The 23,057-nt window shown below is 34.3% G+C and overlaps 1 protein-coding gene across 3 annotated transcripts in view; it reads left to right on the top strand.

Annotated features, from left to right (window-relative positions):
- Positions 1–21,552, top strand: part of PTEN (phosphatase and tensin homolog) — a 107,805-nt gene extending 86,253 nt beyond the window's left edge. For 2 of the 3 annotated variants that reach the window (XM_055092247.2, XM_063607188.1), the window contains 4 exons: positions 1,813–1,954; positions 7,492–7,658; positions 10,528–10,752; positions 14,913–21,552. In XM_055092247.2, coding sequence (XP_054948222.1) covers positions 1,813–1,954; positions 7,492–7,658; positions 10,528–10,752; positions 14,913–15,098 — 720 coding nt within the window. In that variant the 3' untranslated portion in view covers positions 15,099–21,552. 3 annotated transcript variants of the gene reach the window in all.
- The last annotated feature ends 1,505 nt before the right edge of the window (positions 21,553–23,057 follow it).

The raw sequence follows: 23,057 nt of genomic DNA on the forward strand, positions 1-23,057 counted from the left end.
AATTCCAGCTATTCCAAAACTGTACCTTAAATACAGGTACAGAATTGCTAAAACCGTGTACCATTTTGTAGTTTTAGCATGCTTTTGTGTAACTGCATCTGGTGTTTGATCCTCATGAGAGCCCTGTTAAGGAAGGGTACATATTATTGTCCTCATTTTCCTTCGAAAACACATCAGAGTTTGTATTTTGACTGTCAGCATTCAAATACAAGTCTTTTATTTATAAAATTTTGGTCTTTATACTGTGGCCAAAAATCTTAAATCACTTGTCATGATTTGAAATGGTTTATACCGATTTTTTTTGACATTTATACACACATACACATATTTTTAAATTGTCTATAATAAAATCATGCTCATCTTTGAAAAAATATTAGGAGTACTACAGTGGATACCTACATACTTGCTATTCAGCATACCTGGTTTTTTGTTTGTTTGTTTTTGAGACAGTCTTCTCTGTGGTCCAGGTTGGAGTGCAGTGGCACGATCTCAGCTCATTGCAACCTCCGTCTCCCAGGCTCAAGTGATTGCCCTGCCTCAGCCTCCCAAGTAGCTGGGACTGCAGGTACACATCACCACGCCCAGCTAATTTTTTGTATTTTTGGTAGAGACAGGGTTTCACCATGTTGGCCAGGCTGGTCTCCAACTCCTGACCTCAAGTGATCAGCCCACCTCGGCCTCCCAGAGTGCTGGGATTACAGGTTGTGAGCCACTGCACCTGGCCTGTTTTTAAATTCACATAAATATGTTTTATATTTTTCATTAGGGAGAAGAAGGTTGTGTCTAGAATTTTTAAGACATTGGGGAGATTTAGATGCCAGTAGTAACTTAAAAGAGAAATAATTGCAAATTCTTTTTCCTCTTGAGTATACTTTCATTTAAGGTACAGTGTTCTGTAAGTTACTTTTACCGTTAAACTTCTTAATGTTGCTTATTGTTTGTCTTACATTTTTAGGTTGGATTTTTCTTAAGTCACATGTCTAATAAAACCCTTAAAAACCTTATTTATTCATCTTCGTTAGTGAATGCATTATTGTACATATTAGATTTTTCTCTTTAGATAACTCAGCTTCCCCTATTAAGTGCCACATGTATTACAAAATTTTATTTATGTTTTATTGTTTAATAAACTCTTGAGAACTAGATACATTTTAATCATTTGTAATACTTACATTTTCTAAAACACTTCATTTTTCCCTGGTTTCTTCAACAAAGAGATGCATGTAGTACAAGGATAGCTTTACCTGTGTTAGAAGATTGTTTCACACGTTTACATCAACTGCATAGTCCTGTTTTTGTTGGGCCCTAATGCCAGCATCACTTTTTGCTACTGCTGTTTCTGCCTTAAAGGCAATATGCCTCTATCTAGTTTGCTGATTCTGATACTCTTTCCCCTGGAAAGTAGGTAATCAAGTTTGTGAGGAGCTGTGTGTTTAAGGAGTCCATAAATCCTTGTGGGGAGCCCTAGGTGTATAGAGCATAGCTGTAGGGCAGAGGCCTTTGACTCTTATTTTGGATATGCAGTGGCCTTTGCCTATGGGGTTCATGGGTCAGAGCGCTGTTGTGACCTTTGAATAAATGGGTTGTTAATGATAATTGTTTTAAGGGAGGAGAGTTATTCTGATATCCTTTGTATTGATATTGCTCTTATTTATTATTGAGCTGGATTTAAGTATTAATCATTTAAGGTCAAATTTCTAATGTATATATGTTCTTAAATGGCTACGACCCAGTTACCATAGCAATTTAGTGAAATAACTATAATGGAACATTTTTTTTCAATTTGGCTTCTCTTTTTTTTCTGTCCACCAGGGAGTAACTATTCCCAGTCAGAGGCGCTATGTGTATTATTATAGCTACCTGTTAAAGAATCATCTGGATTATAGACCAGTGGCACTGTTGTTTCACAAGATGATGTTTGAAACTATTCCAATGTTCAGTGGCGGAACTTGCAGTAAGTGCTTGAAATTCTCATCCTTCCATGTATTGGAACAGTTTTCTTAACCATATCTAGAAGTTTACATAAAAATTTAGAAAGAAATTTACCACGTTTGAAATTTATGCAGGAGACTATATTTCTGAAGCATTTGAACAAATTAATTAGCTTTGTTGTTCAACTCATTGGGCTAAAGAAGCCAAAAGCAATGGGTTTTAATGTAGTTGAAGCCAAATTATATTTATGAAAGAAATATTCTGTGTTATAACCACCAAATACAGCCCAATTCTGACTAGATGATGGAAGAACCTGTCCCATCAGAGGTCCAGCATGAGGTCCAGCAGAGGTCCACCAGAGGAGTTCAGCAATTTGCTGCTCTTAGGGCAGGGATCAATTCCTTAATATCTTAGGAAGACTAGGTATTGACAGTAATGGTGACAAAGCAATGAAAAGGAAAGGAAGAAGTGATAAGACATGGCAGCAAGCTGAAGTATGATGAGTAAAGAATAGGAATCAAAGTATGTGGAGTGTTAGAGAAAACCTGGATTTAGATCCAGATTCTAGTCCTATCTCTGTCATTAATCTATTGCGTAACCCTGAGCATATCGTCTACCTCTCTTTGAGTTTGCTTGTCAATAAAATGAAGAGACTTTGAAATTTGAAACTTCCTGGATAAGTACTAAATACAGATTATGTCACTGATGTCTGCCTCTATTTATTTCTCCCTTTTACCCTAATCTCTATAAGTCTACCTCAGTCATCCTGATCCTATTCTACTTCTCTGATGTTGTTGTCAGATAGGTGTGATCATCCTCATCAGATCTTTTCTGTATTCTTAGAGACAGATAACTTTATCAAAGACCACAGATTTATTAGTATAGCATGTTAAAGTCTTCTAAAGAGTCTCATTGATGCTCTTTTCATCTCAGTACAATTTTTAAAACTGCTGAATGCAAGGTACTGAGCTGTTGGAAGTGACTGACAGATGAATGTAACAGATTCATAGAGAAGGAAAAAGGAAGAAAAACTCATGCTCTTCCTATAGTATTGATATCAGTGTAAGAGCCAAGAGAAAGGTATAAAGTATCATGCAGATATTAAGGGAAAGAAAACATTCACTTTAGTAATCTTTCCTCATTTTCTAGTTTCCTCTTATGTACTATGATTTAATACTGTAGTAAAGTTTTAATAAAATATGAGCTATATGTAATTAAGTGGGAGGTTGTGGGGCTAGGCACGAGGCTCACACGTGTAACCCAGCACTTTGGGAGGCTGAGGCAGGCGGATCGCTTGATCTCAGGAGTTCGAGACCAGCCTGGACAACAAGGTGAAACCCCATCTCTACTAAAAACACAAAAATTAGCTGGGCATAGTGGCACACACCTGTAGTCCCAGCTTCTTGGGAGGCTGAGGCAGGAGAATCGCTTGAACCCAGGAGGCAGAGGTTGCAGTTAGCCGAGATCATGCCACTGCACTGCAGCCTGGACATCGGAGCAAGACTTTGTCTTAGAAATAAATAAATAAATATAAAATAAAATAAATGGGAAGTTGTGTATATAAATTATAAATGCTACATTCAGAAAAGCTTTTGAAGGTTGTCAGACAGTTTCTTAAAGGAAGTTCACCAGCTCTTTATTGAACATTGAAGAAAACATACAGTTTAGATTGGCATTAAAACTGAAAGAAGTGGCTAGACGCAGTGGTTCACGCCTGTAATCCCAGCACTTTGGGAGGTCAAGGTGGATGGATCACCTGAGGTCAGGAGTTTGAGATCAGGCTGGCCGACATGGTGAAACCCTGTCTCTACTAAAAATACAAAAATTAGCCAGGCATGGTGATGCGTGCCTGTAGTCCCAGCTACTTGGGAGGCTAAGGCAGGAGAATCGCTTGAAGCCGAAGGTGGAGATTGCAGTGAGCCGAGGTTGCATCACTGCACTCCAGCCAGGGCGGTAAGAGTGAGACTCTGTCTTAAAAAAATAAATAAGTAAATAAATTAAAAACTACTGAAAGAAGTATTACAGGCAATGGGAAATAGCTTGAGTTGAAGTGCAGCAGAAGGAAAAAGCTGGACAAGAATGTAGTGTCAGAGAATAGGTATGGAACGTGTGAGTGACTGTTAGAGGATCCTGAATGGGGATAACAGACTTGATTTCATAAATACTGAGATGTCATGATAATACTTGAGGATTAAACCATGTTTTAAGGACAGTTGTATGCAAAGTTGTAATTGCAAGAGGAAAAAATAGTGGAAAAGAAACCAGTAATAAAACTTGCCTTAATGCAGGTATGCTAAGACAATCAAATGGGATTTCATTAATTTTTTATTTGCCATTTATAGCCAAAGATTTTGTAAAAGTTTTGAGCCCAGTCAGGTGAAATAGTCTCAGAAAGAAAGAAAAGTGAATCTGAGACTTGGAGACATTAATGTTGATATTTTGGTTTTAAATGTGTTTTAAATCCGGTAAAAGTGAGCTTCTCACATGACAATATTCAGTGGGTACTTGGGAGTATGGGTTCGAATCTAGGTAGGATATATATCGATATTTTGGGCATCATCAGGAAAGGGAGAGTAGTTAAGCCTTTCATATAAATAATGGTGTGGAGTTTGGGCATGGGAAGTCTTGGAGGAAAGGAAGAAAAGGAGAGGGTGAGGACTGAGATAAGAATGGCAACTTGGGTTTAGGAAGAAGAAGAGGAATCAATGAAGAAAACGGATAGTGCTGAAAAATACAGCATCTTCTGTAGGGATTGGCAGCTTTTTCTTGATTTTTGTCTTAATATTTCTAAGTGATGGGAAAAGCTACTATATTGTAGACATTTAACAGGGTTAAAAATGTTACTAAAAGATGATCAATGTGGTTTTCATTCAAGACTATAACAATATGTATATATCCAAGGAAATTTAATTCTGACTTTAAAAAATTGTTTTGCTTGTATAGATTTAGGGACACAAGTGTAATTTTGTTACATGCATAGAGTGTATAGTTTCAAGTCAGGGCTTTTAGGTTGTCCATCATCTGAATAATATACATTGTACCCATTAAGTAATTTCTCATCTTCTACTCACCGTTTCAAGTCTCCACTATTTATCATTCCATTCTTTACATTCTGATTTTCATTTACTAGGTGTATTAGTCTGTTTTTGCATTGCTTTAAAGAAATACCTGAGACTGAGTATTAAACAGGTTTAACCTGTTTTCTTTATAAATTCTTCTTTAATTGGCTCATGGTTCTGCACGCTGTACAGAAAGCATAGCAGCATCTGCTTCTGGGGAGGCCTCAGGAAGCCTCCAATCATGGCTGAAGGCAAAAGGGGAGCATGGTGAGAATGGGAGCAAGAAAGAGAAGGAGTGGTGGGGAGAAGGTGCCACCCACTTTTAAATGCCAGCTCACTTACCACCAAGAAGATGGCCCAAGCCATTCATGTGGGATCTGCCCCCATGATTCAAGCATCTTCCACCAGGCCCCACCTCTAGCACTGGGGATTACAATTCAACCTGAGATTTGGGAGGGAAAGATATCCAAACTATATCACTAGGTCTGGATCTTGTTATTTATTTTTTGGAACATAGTCATATCCAAGGATATATATTGTAGAAGTCCACAGAACCATACTAATATTGGACTTCTGCTTAGTTAGGTCTTATCTATCTGAAACATGATATTCATATTGCAGAGAAGATTATTTTCTTTAGTGATTGAGGAAATCTTTACTACTTATACATTTTTAATATAATACTATAATATTTGAAGATGCACATTTTAGATGTAGTTTAATTGAAACCTGGAAATACTATTAATTTGCTTTTTAAAGTCCTAAAATCAGGATTATCAGATTCTGAATTAATGGAGTTTAAATTAAAAAGATTACAAGGCAGTTTTTCAGTTTTATTCTGGTTAATTTTATCACAGCTTTGGAATCCTACTTTGTTTATTTGCTTCTTGAAGTTAGATTTCCCAGTGAAATTTCAGTATCACATAAAGTCTTATGAAATGGCTCATTGCACTTTGAACTTTGAGTCAAGGAAGTGAAATTTATTGATAGATTGTTGGTGTAATATTTATCCTGTTTGTGGTAGCTTTTTTGAATAATAAGTGTCTTAGAAGACCATGTTGGAATAGCCCGCATGCTTTTATCAAACATATTAATTATGTGATGGCTGATATTGCTTTAGATATTACATAGAAATAGTAGTAGGTGTTTACTAAACTGGAAATTTCATTTAATTTGGTTTAGCTTTGCCTTGTTCTCAGTCACATTGATAAAAATGTAAGACTTTTGTTTTTCTTTTAGAATAATGACACCTTTTGGTGCTGAGAATTTTTTGTTATATATATATATACGTAATATAAATATAAAATATGTTTAAATATGTATAATATTTCTCATACACTTTATGTAACTTTGTGTTCCTGTTTCTCTATTATCTTGGCATGTTTTCTTCAAATGGCACTTCTTAACCTCCTAAGGTTAATAAATTTCTTTGTAATGGACTTTTGTTTTCTAATTCCTCAGCGTATGACAAATGAATTATACTTTGTCAAATTGTTTAGGTAACTTTCAGTTTTTGAAGTCCTGAGATCAAGGTCATTAGCTATAAATGAATTTATGAGTAGATTTAAAAAATAAAACATACAATCCTTCCCTTAACACACTTTCCCACCATTTGGTTCAATTGCTAGTGTAAAAGCATGATGAATTTTTAGAAGTTATATTTTACCAGTTACTTTATTTTTTACCAGTTATTTAAAACAGACATGAGCCAAAGCCAGAATACTTGTTAATGAAAATGAGGTGTTTTGGAGGAAAGGAAGGTTGTGCTGCAGTTTTTACTTGAAATCTGTTACATTTCTTTACAGAAATTTCAAATCTCTTGTTTCCTGTTATGATGGTGGCATTATATATCTTTAAAATGTGAGCTATAGGAAAATGAATGATGGTTAATTTTTTAATAAATAGTTAGACTTGTGTTTTTGAAATTTTTTATAACATTGTTATAGGTTTTATCCTCTTTCTCTTGTGAACATGTAGTGATTTGTATTTTGTGATCTTTGCCACATGCTAGAGACTTAAGAATACTATAGCAAATATCTGTCTTCTTTACATTTAAAAATTTTTCGTGACTACTGCCTGTTGATATCTGTCTTAAAAGTTACTTTTGATGTAGTTCACAAATGTACCAGATAATTATTTCATCGTTTTTAATGCTTAAAGTTTTTATTTGTATTAGGATTTTTAGTATGATTTTAATGTTAAAGTTTTGAAGTTACTCTGCCACTAGAAGTCTAATTTTGGGACTTACTATTCATGAAATAGGAATTGACTTTTATACAAGTAATAGGACCTTATTTTGAAGGTTCAAACTGGAGAAAATCTTATATTGCTTATATTTTTATTTCATTTATTTCAGTTGATTTGCTTGAGATCAAGATTGCAGATACAGAATCCATATTTCGTGTATATTGCTGATATTAATCATTAAAATCGTTTTTGACAGTTTGACAGTTAAAGGCATTTCCTGTGAAATAATACTGGTATGTATTTAACCATGCAGATCCTCAGTTTGTGGTCTGCCAGCTAAAGGTGAAGATATATTCCTCCAATTCAGGACCCACACGACGGGAAGACAAGTTCATGTACTTTGAGTTCCCTCAGCCGTTACCTGTGTGTGGTGATATCAAAGTAGAGTTCTTCCACAAACAGAACAAGATGCTAAAAAAGGTTTGTACTTTACTTTCATTGGGAGAAATATCCAAAATAAGGACAGATTAAAAGCTATATTTTATTTTATGACATGTAAGGAACTATAATTTGTTTTCTATTAGATCTGCAGGTGTTTTGCTTACTCTGGCATTGGTGAGACATTATAAGGGTAAATAATCCTGTTTGAAGGAAAAGGCCTTATGGCATTGTAACATGAGAGGAATTTTTCTTAACAAGGATGGTTAACTGAGAAGAAATTAGCATGGGACCAATATGTTAAAAATTTTGGTCTATAGGTAGAAATGAGATCTGTTCTGTGGTCTTATGTAGTGACACAAACCACTTTTTCTCCATTTTGGCTTATGTTTCTTTTTCTTTCCTTTTTTTTTTTCCTTTTTGTTAGAGACAGGGTCTTGTTCTATTGCCCAGGCTGAGTAGCTAAGACTACAAGCATGTGCCACCACACCCAGCTAATTTTTTTTATTTTTATTTTTGTAGGGACAGGGTCTCACTATGTTGCCCAGGCTGGTCTCAAACTCCTGGGCACAAGCAGTCCTCACGCTTTGGCATCCCAAAGTGTTGGAATTATAGGTGTGCGCCATCATGCCTGGCCTTAACGTTTCTTAAGACTTGATTATTTTCTATTTAGCTTCTGTGGATTTACTGATTAATTTTTTAACTAGGAGAGAAATCAGTATGAAGAGGAAGTAATAAAGAATGAAAACATGGTATTTAAATGTGCAGGTTTAGAAAGTTAATGAAGTTTGAATTTGATTGATCTGTATTTAGAGAAGGCAACGTCTTATTATTTTAAAACCAACTATCGGCCCTGTGCGGTGGCTCACGCCTGTAATTCCAGCACTTTGGGAGGCTGAGGCGGGCAGATCAGCTGAGGTCAGGAGTTTGAGACCAGCCTGGCCAACATGGTTAAACCCCATCTCTACTAAAAATACAAAAAAATTAGCCGGGTGTGGTGGCAGGCGCCTGTTTTCCCAGCTACTCAGGAGGCTTGAGGCAGGATAATTGCTGAACCCGAGAGGCGGAGGTTGCAGTAAGCCAAGAATGCACCATTGTACTCCAGCCTGGGCAACAAGAGTGAAACTCCATCTCAAAAAAAAAAGAGAAAAAAAAAAAACAACTATCTTCATTTAAAATATTAAATGTGCATATTTAAAGTGAGACTAAGGTGCAACATTTTTAGATAGTAATGAAGAAAAGGACTAACTTTGTAGTGTTGCTGCCTTGTTAAACATACTAGATAGCATATTGCCAATCTTTAAACATTCTCAATGATAGGATTTATTTAGTTTTTCTGATTTTTAGCTTTTCTTTTGAAAGAAAATAAGAGGAAGTTTCATTTACTGCAAAATTTAAAATGCTGCTTTGATGTATCAGTAGAGATATAATTTTCCTTTATCCAGAATCCAAGTAGCTGGAAAAAAAAAATCAAAATATGCTGAACTTTTTTTTTTTTTTAACCAGAAACCCATTTCCTATCGTCTGTACAAATAAAAGTTAAATATATCTCAATAACTTAGAAAAATTATTTTTTGATAATCCAGGAAGTATTAGCAACTGTTTTAAAATTAAGATAACTAGTAAGTTTTATTTTGCTTTCAAAAATAGGCATCTACATCATCATCTCTGCATACCTTTAGGAATTTACTAATTCTTATTTCCCTTCATCTGTACTTTAACACATGCAAAATTGAAGGTTAGATTAAATATTTATGATTTATTTGTTTATCCTTGACTACATAAATTTCCATTTTATTGATTTTCCCTGCCTTATTTAAGAATATGCTATGATTAAAACACAAAAAATTTTAGTATAACCCATATATATATAGAATTCACCTTTTTGTTATTTAAATATTATTGGCTTATTTTCTTCTAAGTAAAATACAATTACTGGCTAAAATAATTGAAATAAGCAAAAAAAAATTTTAAAGACTTGTATACAAGATTACTTTGCCAGGTACTGTTAAAAGATGCAATGACACTTAAGACGTAACATCCTTAAGGATCTTATTTTCTGGGGGATAAAAAACTTTAAGATAAATTAGAATAAAAGATTTAAATGGCATTTTAAGGTACCAGGTACCAGATGTCACAAGGCTGTACATCATTAATTGCCAAATGATTCATACAGGCCAGATTTCTTTGTTGGTCAATAGAGGTTTAAAGTGATGAACTTCTGTTGTGTTTTTTTATTAAGAAGGTATTATCTTATTAGTAAGAAGTGATTTTTTTTAAGAACAAGCATTTTATAACATCAAAAGAAATCAGTAGTACTCTTTCCTACCCCCTCATATTTATTCTGAAAGTATTCAAGCATTATATTGTCATGTAAGAAACTGGAGCTTTTCATGTTTGTATTGCTGTAGAAGTAAACATGTATTTGCCATGCATCATCAGGGAAGTTGCACTCACCTTCCAAGAACTTTTGTTAAAGTAAATCTTGGAATAGGTAGCTCATTTGAAATGTAGAAAAAATTAAATCCATATCTGAATTTTGTTTATATGTATGTACACGTAAACTAAAAACATATTTAAAGCTAGTATTAGATGAGAAAAGAGGTTTTTTTACTTAAAATTTTAAGGCAAAAGTAGTTTATCTTAGATCTTGTGAGATTGTATTTTTGGTTTAAAATTTGAGAATTTGAGTGAAGAAAAATCATGTGAATGAAAATGCAACAGATAACTCAGATTGCCTTATAATAGTCTTTGTGTTTACCTTTATTCAGAATATCAAATGATAGTTTATTTTGTTGACTTTTTGCAAATGTTTAACATAGGTGACAGATTTTCTTTTTTAAAAAAATAAAACATCATTAATTAAATATGTCATTTCATTTCTTTTTCTTTTCTTTTTTTTTTTTTTTAGGACAAAATGTTTCACTTTTGGGTAAATACATTCTTCATACCAGGACCAGAGGAAACCTCAGAAAAAGTAGAAAATGGAAGTCTATGTGATCAAGAAATCGATAGCATTTGCAGTATAGAGCGTGCAGATAATGACAAGGAATATCTAGTACTTACTTTAACAAAAAATGATCTTGACAAAGCAAATAAAGACAAAGCCAACCGATACTTTTCTCCAAATTTTAAGGTCAGTTAAATTAAACATTTTGTGGGGGTTGGTGACTTGTATGTATGTGATGTGTGTTTAATTCTAGGAGTACAGCTGATGAAGAACTTGCTTGACAAGTTTTTAACTTATGTATTATTTTGAAGCAGTGTTTACGTAGCAGTAACATGAAAGTTTCTAATAAAATACCCAATGTACACAGCGTCAAAAAAGCTGCATTTTTCCTTTTCCTAATTCTTTGTTGTTTGCTGAAATCTGGGGCAAAGGTGCGGGAGGGGGCTAAATGACTGGGATATGAGGTAGGAATGGGAGAGGAAAGAAATAGATGGGAACTCAGTCATTTGGAAATGATTCATATGGAATGTTTTTACTGCTTCCACTCCTGTCTGCCTTCCAATTTATTCTCAACCCCTCAGAGTGATCTTAAAAATAGACTTGATTGTGTCACTTCTGTTTACACTTTATAAGGACCTTGTGTTTTTTTTTTTTACCATGACAAGGCCCAGCATAATTTAGCACAGGGCCACCTCCTACATCAGCACTAGTCACCTTCTCTCCTTGTTTCTTGAGATTCAGTCATACTGGTCTTTCTTCAGTTCTTCAAAATGCTAAGCTTCTGCCTCTAGTCTTTCCAGTTATTTTCCTTCTCCCTGTACCTTTTCATCTCAGCCTTTTCCCCTGACCTTCCATAGCTATCTTCATATTCCCAGCCTTAGCTTCAATCTCATATTCTCTGAAGTCCTTTGATTGTCCTCCCGTTATTCTTTTTTTAAAAATCCTATTTCCTTATATTGTATCTTAGAATTATTTGGTTTGTTTCATTTTTGTCTATGTGTGATATATGTATTTCTACATAGGTATATATATCTACTTATAGACAAGAATTCTTCAGATTAAAAAAATCTGATTTGTAAACATTCCCAAATGGTTGTTTACCATTTTTTTCTTCCCCCTTCCTATTTCTTATTCTACCTGATTTTCCCCTGTTCATTCACCACACTCTTTTCTTTCTCTTTTTTACTCTCTCTTAATTTTTCATTCAATTTTTATAACATGTAATAAATCTAACTGTAGCGTCTGAGTATTAAGAATATTGCTAGTAATACTTCACCTGTAATCCCAGCACTTTGGGAGGCTAAGGCAGGCGGATCACTTGAGGCCCAGGAGTTTAAGACCAGCCGGCCAATATGGCGAAACCCTATCTGCACTACAAATACAAAAATTAGCTGGGCATGGTGTCGCACACCTGTAATCCCAGCTACTTGGGAGGCTGAGGCACAAGAATTGCTTGAGCCTGTGAGGTGGAGGTTGCAGTGAGCCGAGATCACACCAGTGCACGTGCACTTCAGCCTGGGCGACAGAGCAAGACTCTGTCTTAAAAAATATATATATATACACACACACACACACGCACACACATACACTCACACACACACACACTATTACTACCAATATACATACATATATGTATGTATGTATGTATGTATATTGGTAGTAATAGTAATACTTGGGCCCCTGCACGTTTTAAGTGAAAATAGATCTAATATTAAATGTCTTTAGCCCTTAAATTTTTTTTAAGTGTTCAGAAGTTTCCCTTTAAAAAAATTTTTAATATATAATAATTGTACATATTTATGGGATACAGAGTGATATTTTCATGTATGCAGTGTGTGATGATCAAATCAGGATAATTAGCATATGGATCACCTCAAACATTTGTCATTTCTTTGTGTTAGGAACATTCAAAATTCTGTCTTCTAGCTATTTGAAAATATACAGTAAATTATTGTTGACTAGTTACAGTTCTATAGAACACTATAATTTATTCCTCCTGTGTGTAATTTTTTATCTTTTAACCAACATCTCCCTATCCTCCCTTCCCACTCCCTTTCCTGGCCTCTAATAACCACACTCCTATGAGCTCAACTTTTTTAGCTTCCATATATGAGTGAGAACATACGGTATTTATCTTTCTGTACCTGACTTATTTTACTTAACATCATGTCCTCCGGGCTAGACATTCTCTTTAGAATCCACAGGTTTCCTTTCTTTTCTCTAAATCTGCATTTTGCTCAGCCATTAACTTTTAAAATGTCTTTTTCCCTTTAGTTTTATTGTTTTCTATTTTAATATTGCAAGATGTTTTATATTTGTGATTACAAATAAAAACTCCATTATTAGTAAACAAATACAATGTCATATAGTAGTAAGTGCTATAAAAAATAGACAGGATAGAAAGTACTCTTGGTTTGTATGTTTTTTGTTTTTCAGCAAAGATGATTAGAGAAGGCCCAACCAAGCAGATAACATTTAAGCAGAGGCCTAAATCATATAAGTGAGTTATACAAATATCTGGGAAAAGAGTTAAGAGTACAGATGCAAAAGCCCTTAGACAAGAGAATGAGCTTGGTATATCTGAAGAGTGGATAAGTCATTTTGACTGAAACAGAGTGGACAAGAAAACCAGTCCAAGTGTAAAGATACTAGTGTGTGTTCAGCATAGGAAAGATGTAATCTGAATTTTGTGTTTAATATTCCCTGTGTTCATGCTTTCAAAATATAGATGAGTGAGGAAAGTAGGGAGAAGGGGTAATAAAGGAAGCTGAGAGATCAGTTAAGAGGTACTTGAATAGTTTAGTAAAGATGAGAGAAGATGTTTGCTTCTTGTTGCCCCTCACTGCTTAGAATAGTGGCAGTGAAGGGTAACAAGAAGCTGTCAGATTAACTTAAAGAGTTTACTGATGCAGTGGATGTTGGTTGTAAGAGAAGAATTGATAATGACTCTTGGATAATAGGGGAGGGAGGGGCTGTCAATATAATATAATGAAGAAGGGATTTGAAGTCATTTCTGATTTAAATCTCACATCCACTACCTACTTTTAATAGATATGTAGCCTTTAACAAGTTCCCTAACCTTTCTGGGCCTTAGCTACCTCCCCTTGGAAATGGAAATACCTAACATGTAAGGTTGTTTTGACAGTTATTTTCACTAGGCATGTAAAGGCACTTGACTCTCTGTTATAGACCACTGTATTATGTTAATGTCCCTCTCCTTCCTCCCTTTAGGTAAAGTTTTTAGGGCTAATAAATCCCAAATATCAATGTTGATCAGTAGTTTGTGTTTGTGTAGTGTTGTTTATATCAAAAACTACATTGAAGCCGGGCACAGTGGTTCACACCTAAAATCGCAACACTTTGGGAGGCCAAGGTGGGCCTCCCACCTTGAACTAAGGAGTTTGAGACCAGCCTGGGCAACATGGTGAAATCCCATCTCTAGAAAAAATATAAAAGCTAGCTGGGTGTGGTGGCATGCACCTGTAGTCCTAGCTACTTGGGAGGCTGAGGTTGATCCTGGGAGTTTGAGCCTGCAGTGAGCTGTGAAGATGCCACTGCACTCTAGTCTGGGTGACAGAGCAAGACCCTGTCTCAAAAACACACACACACACACACACACACAAAGAAATACATTGATTTTTCACATAGGTAGTAAGAGAAACATTCTTTTTGAACTCAGCTGTTTGTGAATTGAATTTTGTAATTCAAATGCTATATTATGTAAACTATTGATGACTTTCAATCTGCATTTATTTTGTATAATTATTTAGTTAATATTTGCCACTTATATTCCTTAAAAAATAAAATTGAGGTTGGGCGTGGTGGCTCACACTTGTAATCCCAGCACTTTGGGAGGCTGAGGCAGGCAGATTGCCTGAGCTCAGGAGTTTGAGATCAGCCTGGGCAACATCATGAACCCCATTTCTACTAAAATACAAAAAATTATCTGGGCATGGTGGTGTACACCTGTAGCCCTAGCTGTTTGGGAGGCTAAGGCACGAGAATTGCTTGAACCCGGGAGGCAGAGGTTGCAGTGAGCCAAGATCATGCCACTGCACTCCAGCTTGGCAACAGAGCAAGACTCTTGTCTCCAGAAATAAAAATAAATAAATTGTATTAACATCCTGATAGTTTATCTGTTTAGTACCTAGCAAGAAAGAAAATGTTGAACATCTTAAGAAGAGGGTCATTTAAAAGGCCTCTTAAAGATCATGTTTGTTACAGTGCTTAAAAATTAATATGTTCATCTGCAAAATGGAATAAAAAATCTGTTAAAAATATATTTCACTAAATAGTTTAAGATGAGTCATATTTGTGGGTTTTCATTTTAAATTTTCTTTCTCTAGGTGAAGCTGTACTTCACAAAAACAGTAGAGGAGCCGTCAAATCCAGAGGCTAGCAGTTCAACTTCTGTAACACCAGATGTTAGTGACAATGAACCTGATCATTATAGATATTCTGACACCACTGACTCTGATCCAGAGAATGAACCTTTTGATGAAGATCAGCATACACAAATTACAAAAGTCTGAATTTTTTTTTATCAAGAGGGATAAAACACCATGAAAACAAACTTGAATAAACTGAAAATGGACCTTTTTTTTTTTTAATGGCAATAGGACATTGTGTCAGATTACCAGTTATAGGAACAATTCTCTTTTCCTGACCAATCTTGTTTTACCCTATACATCCACAGGGTTTTGACACTTGTTGTCCAGTTGAAAAAAGGTTGTGTAGCTGTGTCATGTATATACCTTTTTGTGTCAAAAGGACATTTAAAATTCAATTAGGATTAATAAAGATGGCACTTTCCCGTTTTATTCCAGTTTTATAAAAAGTGGAGACAGACTGATGTGTATACGTAGGAATTTTTTCCTTTTGTGTTCTGTCACCAACTGAAGTGGCTAAAGAGCTTTGTGATATACTGGTTCACATCCTACCCCTTTGCACTTGTGGCAACAGATAAGTTTGCAGTTGGCTAAGAGAGGTTTCCGAAGGGTTTTGCTACATTCTAATGCATGTATTCGGGTTAGGGGAATGGAGGGAATGCTCAGAAAGGAAATAATTTTATGCTGGACTCTGGACCATATACCATCTCCAGCTATTTACACACACCTTTCTTTAGCATGCTACAGTTATTAATCTGGACATTCGAGGAATTGGCCGCTGTCACTGCTTGTTGTTTGCGCATTTTTTTTTAAAGCATATTGGTGCTAGAAAAGGCAGCTAAAGGAAGTGAATCTGTATTGGGGTACAGGAATGAACCTTCTGCAACATCTTAAGATCCACAAATGAAGGGATATAAAAATAATGTCATAGGTAAGAAACACAGCAACAATGACTTAACCATATAAATGTGGAGGCTATCAACAAAGAATGGGCTTGAAACATTATAAAAATTGACAATGATTTATTAAATATGTTTTCTCAATTGTAACGACTTCTCCATCTCCTGTGTAATCAAGGCCAGTGCTAAAATTCAGATGCTGTTAGTACCTACATCAGTCAACAACTTACACTTATTTTACTAGTTTTCAATCATAATACCTGCTGTGGATGCTTCATGTGCTGCCTGCAAGCTTCTTTTTTCTCATTAAGTATAAAATATTTTGTAATGCTGCACAGAAATTTTCAATTTGAGATTCTACAGTAAGCGTTTTTTTTTCTTTGAAGATTTATGATGCACTTATTCAATAGCTGTCAGCCGTTCCACCCTTTTGACCTTACACATTCTATTACAATGAGTTTTGCAGTTTTGCACATTTTTTAAATGTCATTAACTGTTAGGGAATTTTACTTGAATACTGAATACATATAATGTTTATATTAAAAAGGACATTTGTGTTAAAAAGGAAATTAGAGTTGCAGTAAACTTTCAATGCTGCACACAAAAAAAAGACATTTGATTTTTCAGTAGAAATTGTCCTACATGTGCTTTATTGATTTGCTATTGAAAGAATAGGGTTTTTTGTTTTTTTGTTTTTTTTTTTTTAAATGTGCAGTGTTGAATCATTTCTTCATAGTGCTCCCCCGAGTTGGGACTAGGGCTTCAATTTCACTTCTTAAAAAAAATCATCATATATTTGATATGCCCAGACTGCATACGATTTTAAGCGGAGTACAACTACTATTGTAAAGCTAATGTGAAGATACTATTAAAAAGGTTTTTTTTTTCCAGAAATTTGGTGTCTTCAAATTATACCTTCACCTTGACATTTGAATATCCAGCCATTTTATTTCTTAATGGTATAAAATTCCATTTTCAATAACTTATTGGTGCTGAAATTGTTCACTAGCTGTGGTCTGACCTAGTTAATTTACAAATACAGATTGAATAGGACCTACTAGAGCAGCATTTATAGAGTTTGATGGCAAATAGATTAGGCAGAACTTCATCTAAAATATTCTTAGTAAATAATGTTGACATGTTTTCCATACCTTGTCAGTTTCATTCAACAATTTTTAAATTTTTAACAAAGCTCTTAGGATTTACACATTTATATTTAAACATTGATATATAGAGTATTGATTGATTGCTCATAAGTTAAATTGGTAAAGTTAGAGACAACTATTCTAACACCTCACCATTGAAATTTATATGCCACCTTGTCTTTCATAAAAGCTGAAAATTGTTACCTAAAATGAAAATCAACTTCATGTTTTGAAGATAGTTATAAATATTGTTCTTTGTTAAAATTTCGGGCACCGCATATTAAAACGTAACTTTATTGTTCCAATATGTAACATGGAGGGCCAGGTCATAAATAATGACATTATAATGGGCTTTTGCACTGTTATTATTTTTCCTTTGGAATGTGAAGGTCTGAATGAGGGTTTTGATTTTGAATGTTTCAATGTTTTTGAGAAGCCTTGCTTACATTTTATGGTGTAGTCATTGGAAATGGAAAAATGGCATTATATATATTATATATATAAATATATATTATACATACTCTCCTTACTTTATTTCAGTTACCATCCCCATAGAATTTGACAAGAATTGCTATGACTGAAAGGTTTTCGAGTCCTAATTAAAACTTTATTTATGGCAGTATTCATAATTAGCCTGAAATGCATTCTGTAGGTAATCTCTGAGTTTCTGGAATATTTTCTTAGACTTTTTGGATGTGCAGCAGCTTACATGTCTGAAGTTACTTGAAGGCATCACTTTTAAGAAAGCTTACAGTTGGGCCCTGTACCATCCCAAGTCCTTTGTAGCTCCTCTTGAACATGTTTGCCATACTTTTAAAAGGGTAGTTGAATAAATAGCGTCACCATTCTTTGCTGTGGCACAGGTTATAAACTTAAGTGGAGTTTACCGGCAGCATCAAATGTTTCAGCTTTAAAAAATAAAAGTAGGGTACAAGTTTAATGTTTAGTTCTAGAAATTTTGTGCAATATGTTCATAACGATGGCTGTGGTTGCCACAAAGTGCCTCGTTTACCTTTAAATACTGTTAATGTGTCATGCATGCAGATGGAAGGGGTGGAACTGTGCACTAAAGTGGGGGCTTTAACTGTAGTATTTGGCAGAGTTGCCTTCTACCTGCCAGTTCAAAAGTTCAACCTGTTTTCATATAGAATATATATACTAAAAAATTTCAGTCTGTTAAACAGCCTTACTCTGATTCAGCCTCTTCAGATACTCTTGTGCTGTGCAGCAGTGGCTCTGTGTGTAAATGCTATGCACTGAGGATACACAAAAATACCAATATGATGTGTACAGGATAATGCCTCATCCCAATCAGATGTCCATTTGTTATTGTGTTTGTTAACAACCCTTTATCTCTTAGTGTTATAAACTCCACTTAAAACTGATTAAAGTCTCATTCTTGTCATTGTGTGGGTGTTTTATTAAATGAGAGTTTATAATTCAAATTGCTTAAGTCCATTGAAGTTTTAATTAATGGGCAGCCAAATGTGAATACAAAGTTTTCAGTTTTTTTTTTCCTGCTGTCCTTCAAAGCCTACTGTTTAAAAAAAAAAAAAAAAAAAAAGCATGGCCTGAGAGTAGAGTATCTGTCTACTCATGTTTAATTAAGAAAAAACACTTATTTTTAGGGCTTTAGTCATCACTTCATAAATTGTATGAGCACATTAAATAGCATTCTAGTCCTGAAAAAGTTCAAGATTCTTGGAAAATTGTGCATATTTTTATTATGACAGATGTTTGAAGATAATTCCCCAGAATGGATTTGATACTTTAGATTTCAATTTTGTGGCTTTTGTCTATTATTCTGTACTCTGCCATCAGCATATGGAAAGCTTCATTTACTCATCATGACTTGTGCCATATAAAAATTGATATTTCGGAATAGTCAAAAGGACTTTTTGTACTTGAATTTAATCATGTTGTTTCTAATATTAAAAGCTTGAAGACTAAAGCATATCCTTTCAACAAAGCATAGTAAGGTAATAAGAAAGTGTAGTTTGTACAAGTGTTTAAAAAATAAAGTAGACAATGTTACAGTGGGACTTATTATTTCAAGTTTACATTTTCTCCATGTAATTTTTTAAAAAGTAAATGAAAAAATGTGCAATAATGTAAAATATGAAGTGTATGTGTACACACATTTTATTTTTCGGTATCTTGGGTATACGTATGGTTGAAAACTATACTGGAGTCTGAAAGTATTCTAATTTATAAGAAGATATTTTGGTGATGTTTGAAAAATAGAAATGTGCTAGTTTTGTTTTTATATCATGTCCTTTGTACGTTGTAATATGAGCTGGCTTGGTTCAGTAAATGCCATCACCATTTCCATTGAGAATTTAAAACTCACCAGTGTTTAATATGCAGGCTTCCAAAGGCTTATGAAAAAAATCAAGACCCTTAAATCTAGTTAATTTGCTGCTAACATGAAACTCTTTCGTTCTTTTATTTTTGCCAGATAATTAGACACACATCTAAAGCTTAGTCTTAAATGGCTTAAGTGTAGCTATTGATTAGTGCTGTTGCTAGTTCAGAAAGAAATGTTTGTGAATGGAAACAAGAATATTCAGTCCAAACTGTTGTAAGGACAGTACCTGAAAACCAGGAAACAGGATAATGGAAAAAGTCTTTTAAAGATGAAATGTTGGAGCCAACTTTCTTATAGAATTAATTGTATGTGGCTATAGAAAGCCTAATGATTGTTGCTTATTTTTGAGAGCATATTATTCTTTTATGACCATAATCTTGCTATTTTTCCATCTTCCAAAAGATCTTCCTTCTAATATGTATATCAGAATGTGGGTAGCCAGTCAGACAAATTCATATTGGTTGGTAGCTTTAAAAAGTTTGTAATGTGAAGACAGGAAAGGACAAAATAGTTTGCTTTGGTGGTAGTACTCTGGTTGTTAAGCTAGGTATTTTGAGACTACTTCCCCATCACAACAACAATAAAATAATCACTCATAATCCTATCACCTGGAGACATAGCCATCGTTAATATGTTAGTGACTATACAATCATGTTTTCTTCTGTATATCCATGTATATTCTTTAAAAATGAAATTTATACTGTACCTGATCTCAAAGCTTTTTAGCTTAGTATATCTGTCATGAATTTGTAGGATGTTCCATTGCATCAGAAAACGGACAGTGATTTGATTACTTTCTAATGCCACAGATGCAGATTACATGTAGTTATTGAGAATCCTTTCGAATTCAGTGGCTTAATCATGAATGTCTAAATATTGTTGACATTAGGATGATACATGTAAATTAAAGTTACATTTGTTTAGCATAGACAAGCTTAACATTGTAGATGGTTCTCTTCAAAAATCATCTTAAACATTTGCATTTGGAATTGTGTTAAATAGAATGTGTGAAACACTGTATTAGTAAACTTCATCACCTTTCTACTTCCTTATAGTTTGAACTTTTCAGTTTTTGTAGTTCCCAAACAGTTGCTCAATTTAGAGCAAATTAATTTAACACCTGCCAAAAAAAGGCTGCTGTTGGCTTATCAGTTGTCTTTAAATTCAAATGCTCATGTGACTTTTATCACATCAAAAAATATTTCATTAATGATTCACCTTTAGCTCTGAAAATTACCGCGTTTAGTAATTATAGTGGGCTTATAAAAACATGCAACTCTTTTTGATAGTTATTTGAGAATTTTGGTGAAAAATATTTAGCTGAGGGCAGTATATAACTTATAAACCAATATATTGATATTTTTAAAACATTTTTACATATAAGTAAACTGCCATCTTTGAGCATAACTACATTTAAAAATAAAGCTACATATTTTTAAATCAAGTGTTTAACAAGAATTTATATTTTTTATTTTTTAAAATTAAAAATAATTTATATTTCCTCTGTTGCATGAGGATTCTCATCTGTGCTTATAATGGTTAGAGATTTTATTTGTGTGGAATGAAGTGAGGCTTGTAGTCATGGTTCTAGTGTTTCAGTTTGCCAAGTCTGTTTACTGCAGTGAAATTCATCAAATGTTTCAGTGTGGTTTTCTGTAGCCTATCATTTACTGGCTATTTTTTAATGTACACCTTTAGGATTTTCTGCCTACTCTATCCAGTTGTCCAAATGATATCCTACATTTTACAAATGCCCTTTCAGTTTCTATTTTCTTTTTCCATTAAATTGCCCTCATGTCCTAATGTGCAGTTTGTAAGTGTGTGTGTGTGTGTGTCTGTGTGTGTGTGAATTTGATTTTCAAGAGTGCTAGACTTCCAATTTGAGAGATTAAATAATTTAATTCAGGCAAACATTTTTCATTGGAATTTCACAGTTCATTGTAATGAAAATGTTAATCCTGGATGACCTTTGACATAATGAATCTTGGATATTAATGAATTTGTTAGTAGCATCTTGATATGTGTTTTAATGAGTTATTTTCAAAGTTGTGCATTAAACCAAAGTTGGCATACTGGAAGTGTTTATATCAAGTTCCATTTGGCTACTGATGGACAAAAAATAGAAATGCCTTCCTATGGAGAGTATTTTTCCTTTAAAAAATTAAAAAGGTTAATTATTTTGACTATTCGGTTTTAAACTTTTTATTCAACAAATACCAAGTCCCTGCTGTATATATGGGTTTGGAATACATTAGTGATCAAAACACACCCTCTATCCCTGCCCTTGAAGAGTTTACACTCCAGTAGAGGAAACAGAATTTACATTAACAATTATAAATTGTGATACATGCTGTGGAAAGTGAGGTGCATGTGATAATGGTTATCAAACATTATGCTCCCCAAAATTTCCATCACCTTGCAGTTGAATGAGGCCTATGTAACTAGTTTATTCTAATGTAATACAGAAAGTAGTGTGACACTCCACTTTCTGTAAAGGCAATGAAAAAAATTTACCATCCAGTTTCTCTCTTCCCCTACTGCTGTGATTAAGGATTTTGCATGTTCTAGATGGTGCAGCTTTGTCAGCCTGGGTCTTGAGTGATACTGGAGCAGAACTCCCTCAAATTTTTCCTTCCGCCACGCTAAACTTGTTAGATATTAGCATAAATAAGAAATAAACCATTTAGACTGATACTTTGGGACAATTTTTTTATCACAGTGTAAGTTATATCCTGACTAAAACAGTGCTTTGGAAAGATCAGGGAAGGGTTTCTTGAGCTACAAGAGGGAGTTAAGAATGAAGCAAAATGAAATATGGCATCTTTAAATGACATGATGCAATAAACTCTAAATTGCAAGTTATTCAATAGTTACTGAGCACCAGATATGTGTCAGACACTGTTCTAGATGCTTGGGATACAAGTGGGTGAACAGCAGGACCTTGCCTTCATGGAGCTTACATTCTAGCAAGGGAAAATAGTCAACATACTATATGTAAGGTAATGCGTGCTATAGCAGAAATGAAAGGTAAGGGAGCTCAGGATTGCTGGGTGGAGAGATTTCAGTGTTGAATGGTGTAGTCCAGAACAGGCCTCACTGGGAAGGTAAGATTTGAAGACTGCTGACTAACAGTGGCATTAGGATTTTCCTTCATTCTTTCAACCAGCGAGATGCACTCAGAACCCTCTATACAATTTTATTCTCACTTTATACAACTCTGTACATTAGTTCTGAGTTTTTAAGATTATTATTGGCATATCTAGGGAGAATTTTTAGGAATACCACCCAAAATAGTCGCAATGTTCTAAAACCATTTTGTTTTCTAAATTGGTTTGGCAAACTCTATACAAACAGTCTGTTCCTTTTCATTCTCCAAGTTGAGTTTTTAAATTTAAATTTTTCTTATACTCTTTGTGCATTTTGACAATACTTACCTCTTTTCAGAAGACATTAAAGTTCTGTTATGGCCTTAAAACATTTCTGTAAAGCTGAAAGGAAATATCATTTATGATTTATTGATGGGAAACAGTTACAAATTTTGAGTTACTTGACAAACAGAAGGGATGAAATTTATGGCCTAGTGTTGTGTTTTCATTCTTAACCCGTAAGCAAAAATCTCTGGAAAAGTTCCAATATCTAGTAAAAGAAATATTTTTTCACAAAAAGTATTTTCTATTTTCCCCTCACCTCT

Source organism: Pan paniscus, chromosome 8 (genome assembly GCF_029289425.2).
Source record: "Pan paniscus chromosome 8, NHGRI_mPanPan1-v2.0_pri, whole genome shotgun sequence".
Classification (NCBI taxonomy): domain Eukaryota; kingdom Metazoa; phylum Chordata; class Mammalia; order Primates; family Hominidae; genus Pan; species Pan paniscus.